The sequence below is a fragment of the Pipistrellus hanaki genome (genome assembly GCF_964339955.1).
Source record: "Pipistrellus hanaki genome assembly, chromosome: 12".
NCBI lineage: Eukaryota > Metazoa > Chordata > Mammalia > Chiroptera > Vespertilionidae > Pipistrellus > Pipistrellus hanaki.
Genome location: NC_140514.1, coordinates 16,670,736 through 16,691,824, shown reverse-complemented (window position 1 = coordinate 16,691,824; position 21,089 = coordinate 16,670,736). Strand labels below are relative to the sequence as shown.

The 21,089-nt window shown below is 37.1% G+C and overlaps 1 protein-coding gene across 3 annotated transcripts in view; it reads left to right on the top strand.

Annotated features, from left to right (window-relative positions):
- ATL2 (atlastin GTPase 2) overlaps window positions 1-21,089 on the top strand; it is a 41,465-nt gene that overhangs the window by 6,564 nt on the left and 13,812 nt on the right. For all 3 annotated transcript variants that reach the window (XM_084901448.1, XM_084901449.1, XM_084901447.1), the window contains exons 2-4: window positions 10,987-11,231; window positions 19,661-19,795; window positions 20,322-20,426. In XM_084901448.1, the coding sequence (XP_084757574.1) occupies window positions 10,987-11,231; window positions 19,661-19,795; window positions 20,322-20,426 (485 nt within the window). The remainder of the gene's footprint in view (window positions 1-10,986; window positions 11,232-19,660; window positions 19,796-20,321; window positions 20,427-21,089) is intronic.

The window sequence follows — 21,089 nt, the reverse complement described above, 5'->3', positions numbered from 1 at the left end:
AAAAACATATCAACTAATGGTAACCAGTGCTGACATTTTAGTATACATCTTTTAGTTTATATCCTTTTGTAATTTTTCCTAAATTGAGATCTTATTGTAATTTACTTTTTTATTGCATATTGTATTTCCCTATGTGATTAAAAAAATCTCTACAGCTTGATTTCTTAAGTGGCATTGAAGTACTGCTTAACTAATCTTTTTTGGATATGCGGTTATTTCTAAACATCTGTGTAGATAAATCTTGACATTTAGGATAGGCAATAAAAGTAGATTTGTGGGTCAAATGGCATGTTTATTTTCAAGAGTGAAGACATACATCAGTAAATCCATTCAGAAAGGTGTATCCATTCTGTCTCCCATTAGTTAGGTTTGTGCTTATTTACAGATACTTTTGTATACAAGTGGGCATTATTTAAAAATGCAACATAGGTAAAAATGGAGATTTTACCGCTTTATTTACATATCTTTGGTTACAATTGATGTTGAAATTTAATGGGTAACTGAATGCAAATTATTAATTGTATGTTTGTATTCTTTGACCATCTCTCAGTGTTTCTCTTATTCTTATGTAAATAATCTTTTGCATATAAGAAATCCCTTTTCATTTTTGCTTTTTAATTAAAATTTTATTTATTTATAATTTACAATATTACAGATGTGCGCCACACTGTCTATATCAGTTGACCATATTGGCGTGGGTTGATTTCTAAGGTCTCTGTTTTGTTCCATTGATCCATATACCTGTTCTTGTGCCAGCACCAGGTTGTTTTAATTACAGTGGGTTTGTAGTATAGTTTGATATCAGATATTGTAATCCCTCCAACTTTATTGTTAAGATCGCTGAGACTGCGGAAGCTGGTTTGGCTCAGCGGTTTGGCTCTGTGGACTGAAGGGTCCCAGGTTCGATTCCAGTCAAGGGCATGTACATTGGTTGCGGGCACATCCCCGGTAGGGTGTGTGCAGGAGGCAGCTGGTCGATGTTTCTTTCTCATTGAAATTTTTAGCTCTCTATCTCTCTCCCTTCCTCTTTGTAAAAAATCAATAAAATAAAAAATAAAAAAATAAAAAAAAAGATAGCTGAGACTATTCAGGGCCTCTTTTGGTTCCATATGAATTTTGGAGTTAGTTCTAGGTCTATGAAAGATTCTGTTAGTATTTTAATAGGGATTGTGTTGAGTTTGTGGGCATCTGCTTCAGTGTCCAGTAGTGTAGTATAGATTCCAAAGTTTAGGAATATTACAGATGTGCGCCACACTGTCTATCAGTTGACCATGTTCAAATCACCATCACAACCAAGCTTCAGCTTCCTTAACTAAAACACACACACACACACACACACACACACTTTAAAAGTTTAAGATGAAAAGATAATGTCTTAAAAGCACTTGGCTTGTATTATGTGTATACTTTACCCCCTCCGCCAAAACCCCCTTTTTTAAAAAAACTGCTCCTTTAACAAGTCATCTGAGGTAGAGAGTTGGCAAAATGGAACTTAAGCATCTTATTTCCAGAGACTTGGCAGATAGATACCTATTTGAGATTTGTCATGAAAACCCTATTCTAAATTTAAGTTTGGGTTCTGTGTGCATTGTTATTAATTTTAGTGACTCCTTTCCTAACTGGTTAGCCCAAATTTCAGTAGCTCTTTTGTGGGTTTAATATCTTTTGACTTACTATGGAGTTAATTTTTGGGGGGGGGGGGGGGCAGAAAAGGAATGTTTAAACTATTTGCCTGAGTCAGGGAAACCTCCTCTGACGTTGGATTCCTGTTCACTGTGTTACAAAACTTTGTAGTCACTGTATCAAAAATACTTTTGAAAATAGAAATTGAACGCATTGTTGCTTTACGAAGGCTTATAAGAAAGAGAATGTCTCTTACAAAAAATATGGAGTAACTTAGTGTTATTTGTTGCCTCGTCCAAAGAAGGATGCCAAACTAGCTAGCTCTTTCTTACATGCATCACTTTCTCTTTTTACTGTCACCTCCTCACTTTGTGCGGCTCACCTTATACTCAGTCTCTTCCAGTTGCCTTATATCTGATTTCTCTGTTTTTAGACTCTCATTACACTTCTTCCTCACTCATCATCACTTTCACCTTATCTTTCTAACACAGCTTTGATCTTATCACTCGCGTTCAAAATTTTCCGTGGCTCTCCTCAGAGTAATGCCAGCTCCCTTAGCCTAAACTTTCAAGTTTGGCCTTAATCTGATTTTCAGGGCTCAGAGGGATGCAGCCTTCTTCAGGATGTCTTCATTAATAACCCCAATTTAAATAGTCCAGGATAGCATTTTCTTCATACTGTGCTTTTATGCTTGTTTGTGTTCACACCTTGGGAGTTAGGATTATTACTAGCAAATTGTACATCTCTGTATCAAGCGTAGGGCCTTGCTCTCTAATTACCGGCTTGTGGTAAGCAGGGTGGGGCCTTTCTCACTTATTCATGACACATTGTGTAGGTCATTGTGTCAGTGAATACGGTATGAACTAGAGTTACACACTTATTTATATTATATATAAGTATATATGCACGTCTTACCAAAGATGGGCAAGTAAACTATATTTATTTATTTACTTATTTAGAGTTAATTTGAGCCAAAACTGATGGCATATGCTAGAGAGCAAGATCCCGAATGCTTATGCATCTTATATTTTAAAAGTCTACAACTTAAAACTTGCCCTTTGCTAAAGCTTATGAGTGAAAGAGAATTGTTTCCCAAATGGATGACTGTATAAATGATATGCTGACTATATACATGATTGTTTTGACAAGGAAGTTTTTGGAGAAAGTAATGGGAAAAATAGCTGTATGCCAAAATTTGTTATAAAGGTAAGATATTATATATACCCCTTATTTTTATTAAAAAGTTGTATTAAAAAATACTATTAATGATTTGAGAGGGAAACATTGGTTTGTTGGTTGGCTTAATTATGCACTCATTGGTTGATTCTTTAAAAAATATATATTTTTTATTGATTTTAGGGAGAGGCAGGGAGAGGGATAGAGAGATAGAAACATGAATGAGAAAGAAACATTGATTGGCTGCCTCCTGCATACCCCCTACGGGGTATTAAGCTGGCAATTCAGGCATGTGCCCTGACCGGGAATCGAGCTGTGACCTCCAGGTTCATGGGCCTAGGCAACAGATTGTATTTTTGCTAACTTTTTTCAATTTTCTGGAAATTTTGAGCACATACTAATTCAGCTTTGAGTTTATTCAGCAAACTTGCTTGATTGGCACAGTAGGAAGATGATGGATATGACTATTATAAAAACCTGGGTGTGCATCCTTATTTGATTACTTTAAAATGCTATGTCCTTGCACATTGCTTAATCTGTGCCTCATTATCCTTTATACAAACAAGGAAACTCATTGCTGTGATTTTATGTAGAGATAGTATGCTATTACTAGAGGCCTAGTGCATGAAATTCATGCACTCAGGGAGGCCCCTCAGCCTGGCCTGTGCCCACTTGCAGTTCAGGAGCCCTCAGGGGATGTCCAGCTGCTGGCGTAGGCCCGCTTCCCATGGGGAGGGGGTCTAAGCCAGCAGTTGGACATCCTTAGCGTTGCTGCAGAGGCGGGAGAAGCTTTCGCCACTGTCACCGCCACCGTGCTCGCCTGTCTGGAGCCGGGCTTCTGGCTGAGCAGGGGGAGTGCACTCACCATGGGTGATTCCTCCCTTTGGTCGATTTGCATATTAGTGGGTGTTCAGTGAATATTTATTGAGAGAATCAAGACTTATATACCATACCCCCCACTCGGATTCTTTTCGTCCCCTGAATCAACATTACTCTGGTGGTTTTCAGTGCGGTGTTTGTTATAAAGGTAGATTACTAGACCCCATATCTAATCAGCTGTCTCAACACTGGACGAGAAGTGTTAAACAAGCTAATCTTAAACAAGCTACCCTGGTGGTTCTTATTAAGTTTTAGTGTATATGGGACTCACAGTTTATTGTGTGGCTGTACCTAATTAAATACTGACAGTATAACTTGGTTGTAGAACCATGTATAATTAAATTACAGATGAATTGACCATTCTGTAGCAAAATATTTCTGTTGATCTCTAGGGTAGAGTTATGTGTATCTGTAATTTTGGTTATTTTAGTTATTCTAGTTTTGTCCCAAAATCCAGTATGATTCAGAACTTTAAGGATCTAGACATCTGAAATACTAGATATTTACCAATGCACTTTGCCTAAACAAAATAAAACCCTTTAAACCAGATGTATGTGTGTCTATTTTTTTTTTTTTTTTTTAACTGACAAGAATGGATGATGCCCTGGCTGATTTGTCTCAGTGGTTAGAGTGTTGGCCTGTGGATTGAAGGGTCTCGTGTTTGATTCCCAAACAAGGGCATGTTACTGGGTTCTTCCCTGCTCTGTGTCAGAGTGTGTTTGTTAGGCAACCAGTCAAATGATGTGTCTCAGATCTGTTTTTTTCCTCTCTCCCTCTCCCTCCCTCCCTTCCACTCTCTCTAAAAAATCAATAGGAAAAAAAAAATCCTGGTGAGGATTAACAAACAAAACAAAACAAAACAAAGAAAAGAATGGATGAGCTGATATCAGGGATTTAAGTGAAAAGCATAATTCAAAAGTATGTCTGATTTAGTCTTCCTTCTAGACTATAGCACCTGAGAACAGTGGTTGGTCCTATAACATTTAAAGGCAGTTTGGTATAGAGGAAACAGCTTGGGCTTACTGTAAAAACCTAGGTAGAAATCTTGATGCATATACTACTTTTAGCTGTAGAATCTTCAAGAAAAAGAAAATTTAAACTTTTTGAATGCGAATTCCCTGAAATGGGAACAATTGTTAACACACGGGGTTGTGGAGAGGATTCTTGTCACAGTGCCTGGCATAAGTCAGTCATAAGAGTTTCAGTGAGTAAATTCTGAATTCAGAAAGTAAATTCTGAAGCAGTTTAAAATACTTCATTAAAAAACAATTGTAACGTATTTCAAAGTTATAAAGACGACAGGAAACTGTAATAGATGCCCAAATGCCCATTGCATAGGTCTATTAATATTTGCCATGTTTGTTTAAAATCCTTTTTTAAAAAGAGAAAGTGTTACTGTATAGTTGAAGAGTTCTCTATCTCCTTTCTTTCCCCCTCAGATGTATGCCTCTCAAGTGATATATATATGTTTTCTGGTTTTTAAATAGTTGTGTAAAATGTCTATATATTTTCCCTAAATAATACATATGTTAAAAAAAATTTTTTTTTTTAGTAAGTGGCTTAAACTGTGTACTTGTGGCTTGACTTTTTTTTCATTTTACATTGGTTTTGAGGTTTATCCATGTGTACACATTTAGATCTTATTCATAATTTCAATTAATTCGTGGTTTATTCATGGATATTCAGGTTCCAATTTTTATTTTTATGGTTACAAACAATGCTTCAGGAAACAAGAGACCTTGTCTCTTTCTCCATGTGCATATGTGTAAGAATTCCTCTAGTATATGAACAAAGTTAATGAAAAATTAAGTTTAAAAAGTTTCACTACTCTGTACTGTGTTTAAAAATGAGGACCAGGGAACAAAAGTAGACCCCCACTCCCCAAAGAAAGAGCAGATGCAAGATTCTTGGGGTGACTTGGGTGAGATTTTCTGCAAAACTTTCCTTTAGAAGAAAATAGAGAAGAACCTAAATGAGGACTCTTAAGTTGCAGAGCCTAAATAGAATTTTTCTGAATTTGTGTTGTTGCTCAGAGTTCCATGAGCCATTACTCATTTTAGCATCTCTTAACTAGCAACAAAACTGCTTTATAACTCCAGCCTCATTTAAAATGCCTAATTTAAAATGTATTTCAGTTGAAAAATATTTTTTATCTCAAAGTACACTGATATTCAAATGTATTCTTTAAGAACTACTTAATATTTTGCCGAAGCAGGTTTGGCTCAGTGGTAGAGCGTCGGTCTGTGGTCTGAAGGGTTCCAGGTTCCGTTCCGGTCAAGGGCATGTACCGTACATTGGTTGCAGGCTCATCCCTGGTGGTGGAGGGGAGTGTGTGCAGGAGGCAGCTGGTTGATGTTTCTCTCTCATCGACGTTTCTAGCTCTCTATCTCTCTCCCTTCCTCTCTGTAAAAAGTCAATAAAATATTAAAAAAAAGAACTACTTAATATTTGATGATAAGCTCTGGGAAAATACATTTAGCTGATACGTTTGTAATCTATTTTACATTTTTCTTCATCTATTTAGATAAATGCATGAAGGAATTTTTATGATTCGGTATTCTTAAAATGGGAACAGCAGAAATTCTGTTGCATTAGCGCTGGTTACTATGGAAACAGATTTCAAGTGCAAAATAATATGTAAAATTTATAGGAAAACAATTTTTTGTTTATTTCTTGATTTGATAGTAATGAAAGGAGATGAACTACATTATATACTCTTTACAAGCGTTTTTAAAACTTGGTGATTTAGGATGGTCTTGTTGGTCAAAGGGATAAAGCTAATGGAGGACGTCACCTGAAGGGGTTCAGAACAGGCCTCCCCAAATGTGCCAGTTTGGCCTATGAATTATTTTGCGCTGAATGCAGTTGAGACCCTATTCCTCCTTAACTATCTAGAACAGTGGTTCTCAACCTTTCTAGTGCCGTGACCTTTTAATACAGTTCCTCATGTTGTGGTGACCCCCCCAACCATAAAATTATTTTTGTTGCTACTTTATAATTTTGCTACAGTTATGAATCATAATGTAAATATCTGTGTTTTCCGATGGTCTTAGGCGACCCTGCTAGCAGTTCTCAACCTGTGGATCGCGAACCACAGGTTGAGAACCGCTGCTGTAGAGTCTAAGACCATTGGAAAGCACAGATAGTTACACTATGATTATATTACTTCATTTTACTTTTCTGTCTCTGAACCTGTCATGCTTGTGGGGATTCCCATATCAATATATAATTAAATTCGGTTTTTTCTTTGTCTCAAATCAATTTAAACAGACCAGCTGTAAGACTAGAAAGAAGGGTAGTGTAAAATTTCTTTCTCTCCCACATAATTAATATCTGACATTGTTAATAGCTCCTCTGCAGGAATCTGTCAAGTTTTTATTTTGGCAATTTGCATTGTGGTTCCAGTTTCATATGAGAGCAGTTAACTTTATACATTTTTTAATAACATTTTATAGGAGCAAATAGTTAAAACCTTTTTCTTTTTTTTTTTTGTAGTAACTGATTGGCAAATAGCTTCTTCTCTCTTTCAAAAACAGTTTATTGAAGTCCAAATTTGTGTCATTGTCATTCTTACTCCAGGCAGTACCTATTTGGAGAAAGGGGAAGTTGAGCACTACTAGAAAAGCTCACCCAGGTGACTGATGATGATTCCTTCCTAGTAGTTTTCAACTCTAGCTTTATATCATGTCAACATATTAAAATATCTTTTACATTCACATTTTTGAAGTAGGTAGCCAGGGTGGAGTGGTGAGTTATGTCATAGTGTTAGCGGTCTCCCAGGAAGAATGAATGGTTATAGTTGAGCTTAAACTTTTTTCTACTGTGGGAACTTGAACATCACTTGAAATTACATGAAATGAAATAAAGTGATATTTACATACTAAACACCTGTAAATATTGTGACCCTGGGTACTCTGTTATTTCCTGAGGACCAGCAGTGTTGGTATCATGTTGGAGTTAGAAGTGTACAGTTTCAGGTTCTACCTTGGATTTACTGAATCAGAACATGGATCCCCAGGTCATTCATGTACATGTTAAAAGTTTGTGAAGCACTGTTATAGAGGAAATAATACTAAATTCATAAGACCTGGCCCTTTAGTGATCTAGGCATGTGTTTTTCTTATCTTTAAAATGGGTGAGTTTTGCTGCATAGTTTCCAAAACCCCTGTGAGTGATATGTTAGACTTAATTTTAAGTACAGCAAGTTCTTACTTAATTTTGATGGGTTATTAAAACTGCAGTGAGATTACATATAGCATAACCAAGTTTACCATAAGCTAATTAATATAAACAAGACTTAAATTCCTGTAGCACATTTCTGGTCATATAATAAAACATCACTAAACCTATAAAGAAAGACCCCAAACACTTCTAATATTATACATTGAAATAACTATGAACTATATATACATTCAGAAAGAGTAGAAATAAGATTATCATGGCACACATAAACTAATTACTGCATTTCTGCATCACACCAAAAAAAAAAATATTTTTTGTCAATCTGACAAAAAAATAGGCACACATTTGATTGATTTACAAAAAAAAACAAAAAACAAAAATTACCTGCCCTTTTTGCTCCAGAGTGACTTTTTAGATAATTAGGTGCCTAAAGGCAGCGATTTACAACTAGTGTGCCGCAGGAAATTGTAAAACATGCAATACCTGACTATGACCTCTTTTCTCTTAGATTGTCAAATAAAAGATGACAACAGCCAATAATAGTAGCTATCTGGTGTGAATGAATAAAATTATACCTTTTTTATGGTCAGATCAGGAAAAAAATATATTTTTGGTTTGCTGCACATATCTTGTAATTAGTTTAGGTGTGCCATGAGATTAAAAAAGGAAAATTGCTGATTTATCTCATCAGTTTTTCACCTAGCAGTCTTCGAAATCATGGTGCAATGCTGCCTTTTTGTAGTTCCCATTTCTAGAGTGAAGACTACCTGGATTCTATTTATGTAGGACTTTAGGTACTATTTAATTGGTTCCCAGTTAAACAGTCTACGTCAGACAGATTAGTTCCTGTGTGTGTTATTTCTCATTGGTAATTTGATATAGGAGATCTGTTTCATTCTGTATCATACTTGAACTTGAAAATACGTGAATATTGGATAATCTTTTAAGAACATTTATTAGGAATATAAACTAGATGTCCAATATAAACATATTATTTAGTAATGATTATATACATAATACTCAAATGTTATTTTAATAAAGATCTTAGAATTACATCCAGAGTTACTCTCTACTTAATATTTTCCTTGTTGATGCTCTAAAACTGCGAATAACAAATGGGAGGAAAGAATTTTTCTTCAATGATTTCTTGCTTTTCCACTTTGAAAGTGCTTTGTTGGTGAACTATTTTGAGTGAAATTCTAACAGATCAAGTTTGCTTTGAAATTCTGCATTGCTCTTTCTTTCTTGGCTTTACTAATGCATTCACTTTCTGAGAAATTCTGTTTTGTTGACAGTGATCTCACATAGCAAGTTCTTCTCTTCCAGGTAACAGTGCATTGTAATGGCACTTAATGCTTTCCACCGAATTTCAGAGCCAGTCAGTTATCTTCCCAAACTTCTCAAATAATATTGTCAGCTAAAAACTTACTCCTTTACTAGCTCACACCTGTCCAGTTTTTAAGCCTTTTGAAGACTGTAGACTGTGCCTTTATAAGAAAATGGCCTCTGATTCAGTTTTATGGATTTGCTGATATGCGTTCTATGAAGTTGTCCCACATTGTTAGTCAGTCTGTCACATTTAGCAAGATTACTGGTAATTGTACTGACCTAGAGGTTTGTGCTTCCTTCAGTTATATTTCCGTGTCCTTCACAATTGTGCTTTGTTGAACATGATAGTTTGAACGTGGATGGTAATTTGTATTCTTTTATTCTTCACATCTGTAGACTTTAAAGTGCTTTGCTTTATTTCTAGAGTGACAATATTTTTACTTAAAAATTTTTTTGACATTATGGTGATTTACTTTTTTTGAGATTATAGTGAAAGCAAAAAGTTCCAAAATTTAAGAAAATTTACGCCCAAAAAAGGAGAGCACAGTGCATATATTTGTGCTAAGCACAACTCCAGGTTTTTAACTGGATGTTAGCATCAGCTAATTGCCAACAGTGCTTGGTTTTGAGTTGGTCATAGTGTTTATAGTTAGAAATTTGAATTTTGATCCTTATTGTGGGAATCCTAATTATAATAAAGGTTACAAAAGCACAGTAGAGTATTGAAAGTAAAGCAATTTTAGTTTGAGGCTTTGCCAGTTTATGCTTATAGAGTGGTAGCAATGGGCTTTAACTAGTTTTGCTGTTTGTCATCTGTGTTTACAGCCTGTCTCGGCTTTTTACTCCCATTCAGTTGAGAGAGACACATTGTTCAGAAAAGTTCTTCTGTAACAGTTACTTTCTTCAGGTGTGCTAGGTGAACAAGGAAGAGTTTATGTAGCTGTTTTGGGAGCTATGTGATTTTAAAGGTGGTGGCTGTGGTATTTGGTGAAAAAGAACAGGAGAGGTAGCTGAAACTAAGTTATAATTAAGTTATAACTGCACCTCACTGACCATTTTTCTTGTGTCTTCCACTGAACATTAATCCTGTGCACCACTGAGTTACTCTTATTAAATTAGGGACTCGTTATCTTTATCATAGTCTCATTTTTGGAGAAGTCTGAGGACCTTAACATAGCCCTTTGAAGTTTCAGAATGAAAAGTATTTACATTTCTTACATATTTTAATCTTTGTAACTTGGAGTAACTTTCAGGCAGTACCTACAAGGAAAATTGGATTGTGAATTATTAGGTGAAATTGATCCTCCCACCTCCAACTAGTTTCTTGTGCATACAGTAGCAAAAGTTGTTTATAGAATAATGTAGTGCTCAGCAACATCTACTGTTCACATTCAGCTGTTAAAGACTTAATTGAGATAGAGTCCATATTTAGTATTGCGGCTTATCTGTATACTGGAGGCCCAATGCATGAAATTTGTGCAAGGGGCTTGGCCTTCATGGTCCCAGCTTCCTCTGGAAGGTTGTCCAGCTGTCCAGTCTAATTAGCATATTATGCTTTTATTATAGATATAGTGGGAAATCTTACTGGTATTCTTGGTCTTATAATAGAAGGAATGGGAAATCCAACCTCTACCTGACCATCATTGTAAATATTTTCGGATGGTTGTAGGGGTGTGTGTGTGTGGTGGTGGGGGGGGTGGTATGGGAAGTTAATTGAAATTTTGCTTTAATTGTGATCTTTAGAAAAAGTTTGTAATGCAGAAATTTATGTAATGTTTTTCTTTTTTTAAATTCTAGGTGAGGATTATGAAGATGAGAACCTAGTAAACTCTGATGAGGTTATGAAGAAACCATGTCCAGTACAGATTGTTCTTGCTCATGAAGATGACCATAACTTTGAACTTGATGAAGAAGCTTTGGAGCAGATATTGCTACAGGAGCACATTCGTGATCTTAACATAGTGGTAGTATCCGTGGCAGGAGCTTTTCGTAAAGGGAAATCATTTCTACTGGACTTCATGCTTAGATATATGTATAACAAGGTGAATAGTGTCTTTTAAATTGAACCCAATTAAAAACAACAAACTCTACCAACCAACCAATTTTTTTTAAAAGCTAATAGACAAAAAATAGTAAGAGCTGTATTTTTAGTTTTACAAAAATCAGTTCTTAATAAGACTTCTCAGTTATGACAGTAATATATGATTGAGCTCTTGATTGCACTTCATCTCTATAATTCCTTTTGCTTATAATACATGCAGATGTATAAAATTGAGCATCTATGTTCCAGGCATTGCAGCTCTAATCCAAGATGCCTGAATATACTCCAAAGTCTCTAAAGTACTGTTCATCTCTCCCTTTTTGTTATTTTTTTGTACCTTCCCCTTCTTGAACACCTTTCTAGTGGGTGAGGTAAGCTGATAGAGACTTTTGTAGAAGTACATCTATGCTCCTCGAGTCACCTTCATCTTTTGGATGAAGTTGAGTCCCTTATAGTGTCTTCCATGTTCTCTTAGACTCATCTCTTGCCTTTGTTCATAAAAGGATTTTATAGTTTTTAGTTCCTTGAGTGTGTCATATTTTTCTCAAATGTCACTGTGCCCTTGGCCAATCTTCACATGAGGCCTTCCCTAATGTCTAAGACTAAGTTATGTCCTCCCAATGCTCAAAGCACAGGTCATGTGTTTTTATTTTTATTTTTCTAAAAATATATTTTATTGATTTTTTTACAGAGAGGAAGGGAGAGAGATAGAGAGCTAGAAACGTCGATGAGAGAGAAACATCGACCAGCTGCCTCTTATCCCCTACTAGGAATGTGTCCGCAACCAATGTACATGCCCTTGACCGGAATCGAACCTGGGACCTTTCAGTCCACAGACCGACGCTCTACCACTAAGCCAAACTGGTTTCAGCCATGTGTTTTATTGATACTATTTTTTTTTTTTATACCATTTTATTATTAAAGGCCTGGTACACGAAATTCATGCACAGGGGTGAGGGTGGGGTTCCCTCAGCCTAGCCTGCACCCTCTCCAATCCGGCACATCCTTCACAATCCAGGACCACTGGCTCCTAACTGCCTGTCTTATTGCCCCTAACTGTCCTCCCTGCTGGCCTGGTCACCCCCAACTGTCTCCCCTGCAGGCCTAGTTGCCCCACGCAGCCTGCTGTTTGGTCGTTTGGTTGCCCCTCACTAACCTTAGGCTTTTATATATAGATTTTTTTTCTGGCTAGTTTAACCTCTCTCAAGGGTGGGCCTTATCTTGAATACCATATCTCCTGCACCTAGCACAATACTTGGCCTGTGTAAGCACTCATTTTATATTTTGGCTAATGATCTCCCTTTCCTTACACATTTTCACTTTTTGATGGTGCCAGACAACTGTTATTTCCCTCCTCCCTTGCACCCCTCCAATTCTGACTTTTTCCCTGAAAAAAGCAACAAAAAAAAAGTTTTTTTAAAAATTTGAAACAGAATGTTTTTATAACAGTTTCAAGTTGGGCTGAGGGGATGGGAGTTTGATAGAGACCAAGAAAGAATAGGAAATTTGGAATGGATCATTTAGTGGGAAGGGCTTTATTGGGAGCATTTGACATTTTGACCTTTAGAAGCCACATGAAGATGCTAGAAATAACACTTTGACAGAATTATGTAATTGTCTAAATCAGTGGTCCAACCGACGGTCTGCGGACTACTGGTGGTCCGTGAGGTTAGAAAGGTTGGCGACTGTTGGTCTAAATATTAGTCAAGGTGCTCACCTTTATGAGTTCTATATAAATCTGTAACTGATTATGCATCTGCTTTTCAGGAAATTCTTTTTATAGGGGTCTCTTCAGGAATATTCAAGTGTGCCTGAGTATCAGAATGTAGTTCATATTAAAGAATACTATTCTATTGGAAATTGAGAAAGATGGTATTTTAAAGTTTTTCTACTTAAACTTGTTTTTTCCCCTGAGTTTCACATCTGAGAGGAATCTATAAATAAAAGTACACTGTACATTTAAAGTTGGTTAAGAATTTCTGTATTTTGAGGTTCCAACCCCTTAGTTAGTTTGAGTGAATTGTCTCTATCTGTGTCTGAGCTGTTCACTGCAAATGTATTTGATTTCAAGTAGGTCACAGACAGTAAAATGTTAGAAGGGGAAGGAATCTTAGATCACTTGTCTGGCAATGACAGATAAGTTTCACCTCAGGTGCCATTTGTGATTCCATCTCTGATCAGTTAGTAGGGGCTGTTCAGAGGAGGAATAGCAGTCCACACATGTATTTGCTGTCTTTCACTAATAGGATTCCTACCCCCTTTCCTGGGGAAAGTTATGAGGGCCTGAGTGCTGTTACATACCTAATTAGTAGCTTCTAAGTTGAAATATTTTTATTAATTTTTATTCAAAAGGTTTCTGTGTAGAATTCCTGATATAAGTAATCTCTCTTAATTGAAAATTGCATTAAACAGCATCTGATTTGTAAGATGACATGCTTGTACTGATTTAATGGTGGGTTATAGCTTTCCTAGGAGATGAAAGGAGCAATAACAATGGAATGGTTTTCGATTTATTTCATTAACCTGTATGCCTTCAAAGGTGGTGTGCTAGCTAAAGAAGGTAGGAAGTGCTATAATATGTGCTCTTTTTTTTTTTTTTAATTAATTTCAGAGGGAGGAAGGGAGAGGGAGAGAGAGAAACATTAATGATGAGAGAGAATCATCAATCGGCTGCCTCCCATACACCCCACACTGGGGATTGAGCCTGCAACCTGGGCATGTGTCCTAACCAGGAATGGAACTGTGACCCCTGGTTCATGGGTTGGCGTTCAACCACTTAGCCACACTGGCTGGGTAATATGTGGTCTTTTGTGATTGCCATCGTTCACTCAGTGTTATTTATTTATTTATTTAGAGAGGGAGGAAGGGAGAGATGCACACACATGCCCCAACCAGGGATCAAACCTGCAACCTAGATATGTGCCCTGACCAAGAATTGAACCAACGATACAGATGACACTCCAACTGAGTCACACTGGCCAGGGCACTTTAAAGGTTCATTTATGTTGTAGCATTATCGGTACTTCATTGCTTTTTAGGATAATAATATTCTATTGTATAGATATAACAGATTTTATTTATCTACTAGAGGCCCTGTGCATGAATTCAAGCAGTGGTGTGGTCTGTCTGGCCCAATCGGGGAATATTGGGGCCGGGCCTGTCAGGAGGAGGAGACGGTGGGAGGTTGGCCAGCCAGCCCACCCTGATTGGGGCCTGATCAGGGCCGGGCCAGCTGGGGGAAGGGCCGTGGGCAATTGTCTGGTGGGCCCCATCCTAGATTGGGGGCGGGGCTGGCCATGGTGAGGGGTTATGGGTGGTAGGCCAGTGGGCCCTGCCCCTGATTGGTGTGAAGGGGGGGCGGTCAGGGGGTGGCTGTGGGGAGGGATCTGGCCATGGGCCAATCGGGGTGGTGGGGGTGCATTGAGCATGGGACTGGCTGGGGGGAGGGCCTGAAGGAGGTTAGCTAGTCAGCCCACCTCCTATTGGGGTAGGGGGCAATTAGGGGAGAGGGCCGGCTGGGGGGAGTCTTCGGGCCAATCGGGGTGGGGCTGGCGGGGGCAGGGGTGGGGTGGGGAAAAGTCACAGGAGGTTGGCTGTTTGGTTCGCTGGCTGCAGTGGGTGTCTTAGCAATAGGTCATTCTGATCCTTATGGGGTTCCATTCACTGGCTTTTTATATATATAGTTAATAGACATTTGGGTTTCCATCTTTAGTCTTATAAATAATGCTGTAATTGTATTAGCATAGTTTAACATATATTCACTAATTATACATAATACTTTTATATACCTGTATATAAAAATGGTGTGAGGTAAGGGTTCAGTTTCATTTTTTTGTATGTGTCTATCCAGTTGTCCTAGTACCATTTGTTGGGAAGACTATTCTTTCCCCATTGAATGGTCTTGGCAACCTTGTTGAAAATTAGCTGGTTATGGACATGTGAATTTATTTCTGGGCTCTCAATTCTGTTTCAGTGACCTCTTTGTCTATTCTTATACTAGTACCAGACTGTCTTGATTACTGTTGCTTTGTAGTAAGTTTTCAAATCAGGAAGTGAGAGTTCTCTTACTTTGTTCTTCCTTTTCAAGATTGTCTATTCTAGGTCTCTTGCAATTTTATATGAATTTTAGATTTGGCTTACAGATTTCTATGAGAGATTAAATGGGATTCTGTTGATGATTGGTTTGAGGCTGAAAGTTTGAGTATTGCTCTCTCAATATTAAGTGTTCCAATCCATGAACATGGGATATTTTCCCATTTATTTAGCTCTTTAATTTCTCTCAAAAATGTTTTGTAATTTGCAGAGTAAATTTTATTGTTTTTTAAATTTTTTATTTTTAATGTTATTAAAGGAAGTTTTTTTAATTTCATTTTCACATTGTTCATTCCAAGTTTATAGAAATACAATTGATTTCTGTACTTTGATCTTATATCTTGCAACTTTGCTCAACTCTTTTATTAGTTCTAATAGTTTTTTAGTGGATTCTTCAGAGCAGTGGTTCTCAACCTTCCTAATGCCGCAACCCTTTAATACAGTTCCTCATATTGTGGTGACCCCCAACCATAAAATTATTTTTGTTGCTACTGCATAACTGAAATTTTGCTACTGTTAATTAATCATAATGTAAATATCTGTGTTTTCTGTTGGTCAGAACCGCTAGCAGGGTCGCCTAAGACCATGGAAAAACACAAATATTTACGATTCATAACTGTAGCAAAATTACAGTTAGGGAGTAGCAATGAAAATAATTTTATGGTTGGGGGTCACCACAATATGAAGATCTGTGTTAGAGGGTCGTAGCATTAGAAAAATTGAGAACCACTGCTTTAGAGTCGTCTGTATATATGATCATTTCATCTGTACATAGAGATAGTTTCTCCCCCCCCCCCCAATTTGAATATCTTTTATGTATCTTTCTTGGCTAATTTTCCTGGTTAGAACCTCTAGTACAATGTTGAGAACAAGTAATAAGAGCAGACATCCTAATGAAAGCATCTAGGTTCTCAACACTATGTATGGTGTTAGCTATAGATTTTTTAGTAAATTTAAAGTTTTTTTTTTTTTTTGTAAATTTAAAGTCATGTTCAGGGTGTTTCTCTCTATTCCTAGTCTGCTAGGAGTTTTTTGTTTTAAATCATGAATGGATTTTTTTTGTTAAATGCTTTCTTTTGCATCTATTGATATGATCACGTGATTTTTCTTTATCCAGTTGATGTGATGGATTATAATTTTTTTAATATTGAGTCAGTCTTACATCCCTGGAATAAATCAGACTTAGTTATGGTATACAGTATAATTCTTTTTATACATTGTTGAATTCAATTTGCTAGTACTTTACTTAGTATTTTTGTATTTGTGTTCATGAGATATATTGATCTTACTTGTAATGTCTAGCCAATTTTGGTATTAAGATAATACTGGCCTCATAGAATTAGTTAGGAAGTGTTTCCTCTGCTTCTATTTCCTGGAAGAGTTTATAGAGAAATGGTGCTATTTCTTCAAATATTTAGTAGAATTCACCAGTGAAATTGGGCTTTAGTTCATTATTTTTTTAGAAAGCTATTAATTATTCATTAAATTTCTTTAGTAGAAATAGGCCTATTCAGATAATTTTATTTTTATATGTGTAGTTTGGTAGTTTGTTTCTTTCAAAGAATTGATCCATTGTAACTAAGCTATCAAAATTGTGGGCATAGAGTTGTTTTTACTATTACTTTATTACAATATCTTTTTAATGTCCATCAAATAATAATCTTAACTCCTCTTTGATTTCTGATATTAACTTGTCTTTTCTCTCTCTCAAATAAAGTTCATTGATCTTTTCAAAGAAACATTTTGGTTTCATTGATTTTTCTCCCCCCACTATTGATAGCCTGTTTTTTTGTTTTTGTTTTGTTTTGTTTTTCCTTTTCAGTTTTATTGGTTCTGTTCTACCTGTATTCTGCTTGCTTTAGGTTATATTGCTTTTCTCATTTCCTAAGGTGGACATTTAGATGGCTAGTTTTAGTTCCTTCTTCCTTTCTAATGTGTGCACCCAATGCTATAAATTCTCCTCTAAGCACTGCTTTCGCTGCATTTCATAATCTCATGAGTTGTATTTTTGTTTTCTTTTAGTTCAAATATTTAAAAAACTTCTGTGGACCCCTATGTTGTTTCACAGTGTGTTGTTTAGACGCCAATTATTTTGAGCTTTTCAGCCCTGATATTATTGGTTTCTAGTTTAATTCCATTGTAGTCTGAGAGCATACTTTGTATAATCTATTCCTTTGAATTTGTTTTTAGCCCTAGAATGTGGTCTATTTGGGTGAATGTTCTGTGTGAGTCTGAGAGGAATGTGCATTCTGTTGTTAGATGAAATGTTCTGTAATTCCAGTTTATTCACTTGATTGCTGGTGCTATTCAGTTCAACTATACCCTTACTAATTTTGTTTGCTGCATTTGTCAGTTAGTGATTGAAAGGTGTTAGTTTAGTATTGCCTCATATATTTTCATGCTTTGTTGTGAAGTATATACACTTCAACGATTGTTAAGTTTTCTTAGAAAATTGACTCCTTTATTATATGTAATACTATACTTTATGCTGGTAATTCCCTTGTTCTAAAGTCAGCTCTGTCTGAAATTAGTACAGCTACTCTAGCTTTTGTTTGATTAGTGGTTGCATGATATATATTCCTTAATTTTCTTACTTTGAACCTACCTGTGTCTTTATATTTAAACTGTGTGTTTTTTGTAGACAATGAATAGTTGGGTCTTTTTTTATCCACAGTGACAGTTTCTGTTTTTTATTTTTATTATTTTTTTAAAATATATTTTGTTGATTTTCTACAGAGAGGAAGAGAGAGGGATAGAGAGTTAGAAACATCGATGAGAGAGAAACATTGATCAGCTGCCTCTTGCACACCCCCTACTGGGGATGTGCCCGCAACCAATGCCCCCCCCCCCCCCCACCAGAATCCGCAGGCCGACGCTCTACCCACTGAGCCAGACTGGTTTCGGCAAGTTTCTGTTTTTTAATTGCTTTATTTTAGATCATGCATATCTAAAACGATTATTGATATAGTTGGATTAATATATCTTATGTTTGCACTGTTTTGTTTGTTACACTTGTTTTTTAAATGTGCCCTTACCAGGAATTGAACCATGACTTTCTGGTTTATAGGTCAATGCTCAACAACTGAGCCATGCCATGCCGGCTAGGCAATTCTTTTATTTTTTCTGTTTTTTTTCTGTAACATTTTTAAGCAAATGGCAGATACAGCCTTTCACCATAAATACATGCATGTTTAACAGAAAAGGACTCTGTTAATGTGTTTATTAATAACATAACCATAATAGTATTATCATAGCAAAGAATCAACTTTGTTCTGATTTAATAGCATCTAATATAATATCCACTCTAGGTTCTTTAGAGACTTTTACAGTTGGATTGTTTGAATCAGATTCCAAACAAGTCTTGTGGTTATTTTTAAAGTCAATATTTTTTTTTTAAAGAGAACATTAAGGTAGTGCGAAAACATTTTAGTGTAAGTTATTCTAAGAGATATACTGTTTTTGACAGTCATTCTGTCTAGAACTTAGTTTTTGCTTATCTGTATAAGAAATGTCAAAATAGATGGTAGCTATTTTTTTGTGATTATTAAACACTAGTGGTCCGGTGCACAAATTCGTGTACTGGTGACTCCCTCAGCCTGGCCTGTGGGGATCAGACTGAAACCAGTTCTCTGACATTGTGAGAGGGTGCAGGCCATGCCATGGGAACCCACTGGTGCATGATTAGGGCAGGGGAAGGACCGAGAGAGGGCTCCAGGGCGTATCTGGCCTGTCTCGCCCAGTCTTGATTGTCCGGGCCCCAGCAACAAGCTAATCTACCAGTTGGAGCATCTGCCCCCTGGTGGTCAGTGCATGTCATAGTGACTGGTTGAATGGTTGAACAGTTGGACACTTAGCATATTAGGCTTTTATTATATACGCAGGGGTCCTCAAACTTTTTAAAGTGGGGGCCAGATCACGGTCCCTCAGAGAGCTGGAGGGCCGGACTATATGAACTACTAATTCCTACTGTAACACCTCGGCTGCGCTCACTGCCCAAAAAACCTGGCGGGCAGGATCAGACTCCTCTGCGGGCCGCAGTTTGAAGACCCCTGTAGGATAAGAAAGCTTTTCAAAATGGGGGAAAGTGGTGTGACTCCACTTATCTAGAAGTATAGAGAGAGAAAATGTAAGCAGATTTGAGAGGGTTTAGGTGTGAGAAAGTCCACATCTGATGGACCACCTCAGATGAGATTTGGGACTGCTTTTGTAACTGTTTGTGTAATATTCCAGTGTATTTTATCTCACTGGATTTGCCTTCCTCATCTGTAAAGAGTGGGTGATTTTATATTTCTTTTTAGTTCTTAATTTTTTGTTTTATTTTACATTTATGTTTTACAGGATTCTCAAAGTTGGATTGGTGGAAACAATGAACCATTGACTGGCTTTACATGGCGAGGTGGTTGTGAAAGAGAAACAACAGGCATACAAGTCTGGAATGAAGTGTTTGTGATTGACAGACCTGATGGAACAAAAGTAAATATTATTTATACTTACTTACTGTGTTTTTTCTCCCATATTCTTTCTTGAGTTATTTTCTGGTATTAAAGGGGATCCCTCTGCTTGGCCTGTGCCCTCTTGCAGTCTGGGACTCCTTGGGAGATGTAGCAGAGCGTCAAGTGGCAGGCAGCTAGGGAAGAGAGGGAAGAGCCTGAACTGAGGCCAGCATCACACTGCTCACCCTCATCCCGGCCCACTGCCTGCTGCCACCACTTGGTAGCACTGCTGCAGAGTTAGGAGAGGCTCCTGCTGCCGCAGCTGCACTCGCCAGCCATGAGCCCAGCTTCTGGCTGAGCAGCACGCTCCTTGTGGGAGTGCACTGATCACCCGGGGGCAGCTCCTGCACTGAGCGTCTTCCTCTGGTAGCGCCTGTCATAGTGACTGATTGGCCAGTTGTTCCATTTATTAGGTAGGAACGGTCGCTTAGGCTTTTATATATATAGATTTTTAAATTCACTATTGGTGAATATTTTATTTAATTTTTTAAACTTTAAATTTCTAGGTGGCTGTGCTGCTAATGGATACTCAGGGTGCCTTCGATAGCCAGTCAACAATCAAAGACTGTGCAACAGTGTTTGCTCTGAGCACTATGACTAGCTCAGTCCAGGTGAGACACAAGCTGCTGTGGTATGATTGGTTCAGATCAACTTAATACTTTTCCTCTTCCTCAAAATGCCTTTTGATCGGAGAAAAAAGGGTTAAAGTTAGAGCTATTTACATTTCATGCTTGCTGTTCTGGCTCACAGTATAAAATTTCATACTTTGAGTGCTTGCCAAGAAAGTAATAAATCAATAGCCAATTCCTATGGTTTTTCTTCATAGTATCTGATGCCTTTTTTTTTTTTTTTTTTAAAGAAAAAGTTATTGCATGTTATCCTTAGTTGGATTCAGTCATATGGCTGGCAGATATGTACTCCTAACATAAGAGATGTTTCTTCTCAGTGGTAGGTTATAGGTGATGCTGTCACAGTCTTGGAATTTTTGTTATGCTTTCCAGTAATATCTGGAACATATGACCAGTCTGGAAGTTCCTATTTCCATACTTCCTCAATTTGAAGTATCTAGCTGTCAGAGTGGAAAGAAGTGTTGTGTATCATGAGATAAAAGAGGAGTACTTTTCAGCCTGGCTTCTATTTATTATAGGGCTTGGGATATCTGTCACTGTCAACTTGGGGATCCTCAGTCTCTTTTGTCCATTTTGTTCAACCTCTTTTTCTCTGATCGTGCAAGGTGGCAGAACTGCTAATCCCTTTAGGAAAGCAGAAGCCAC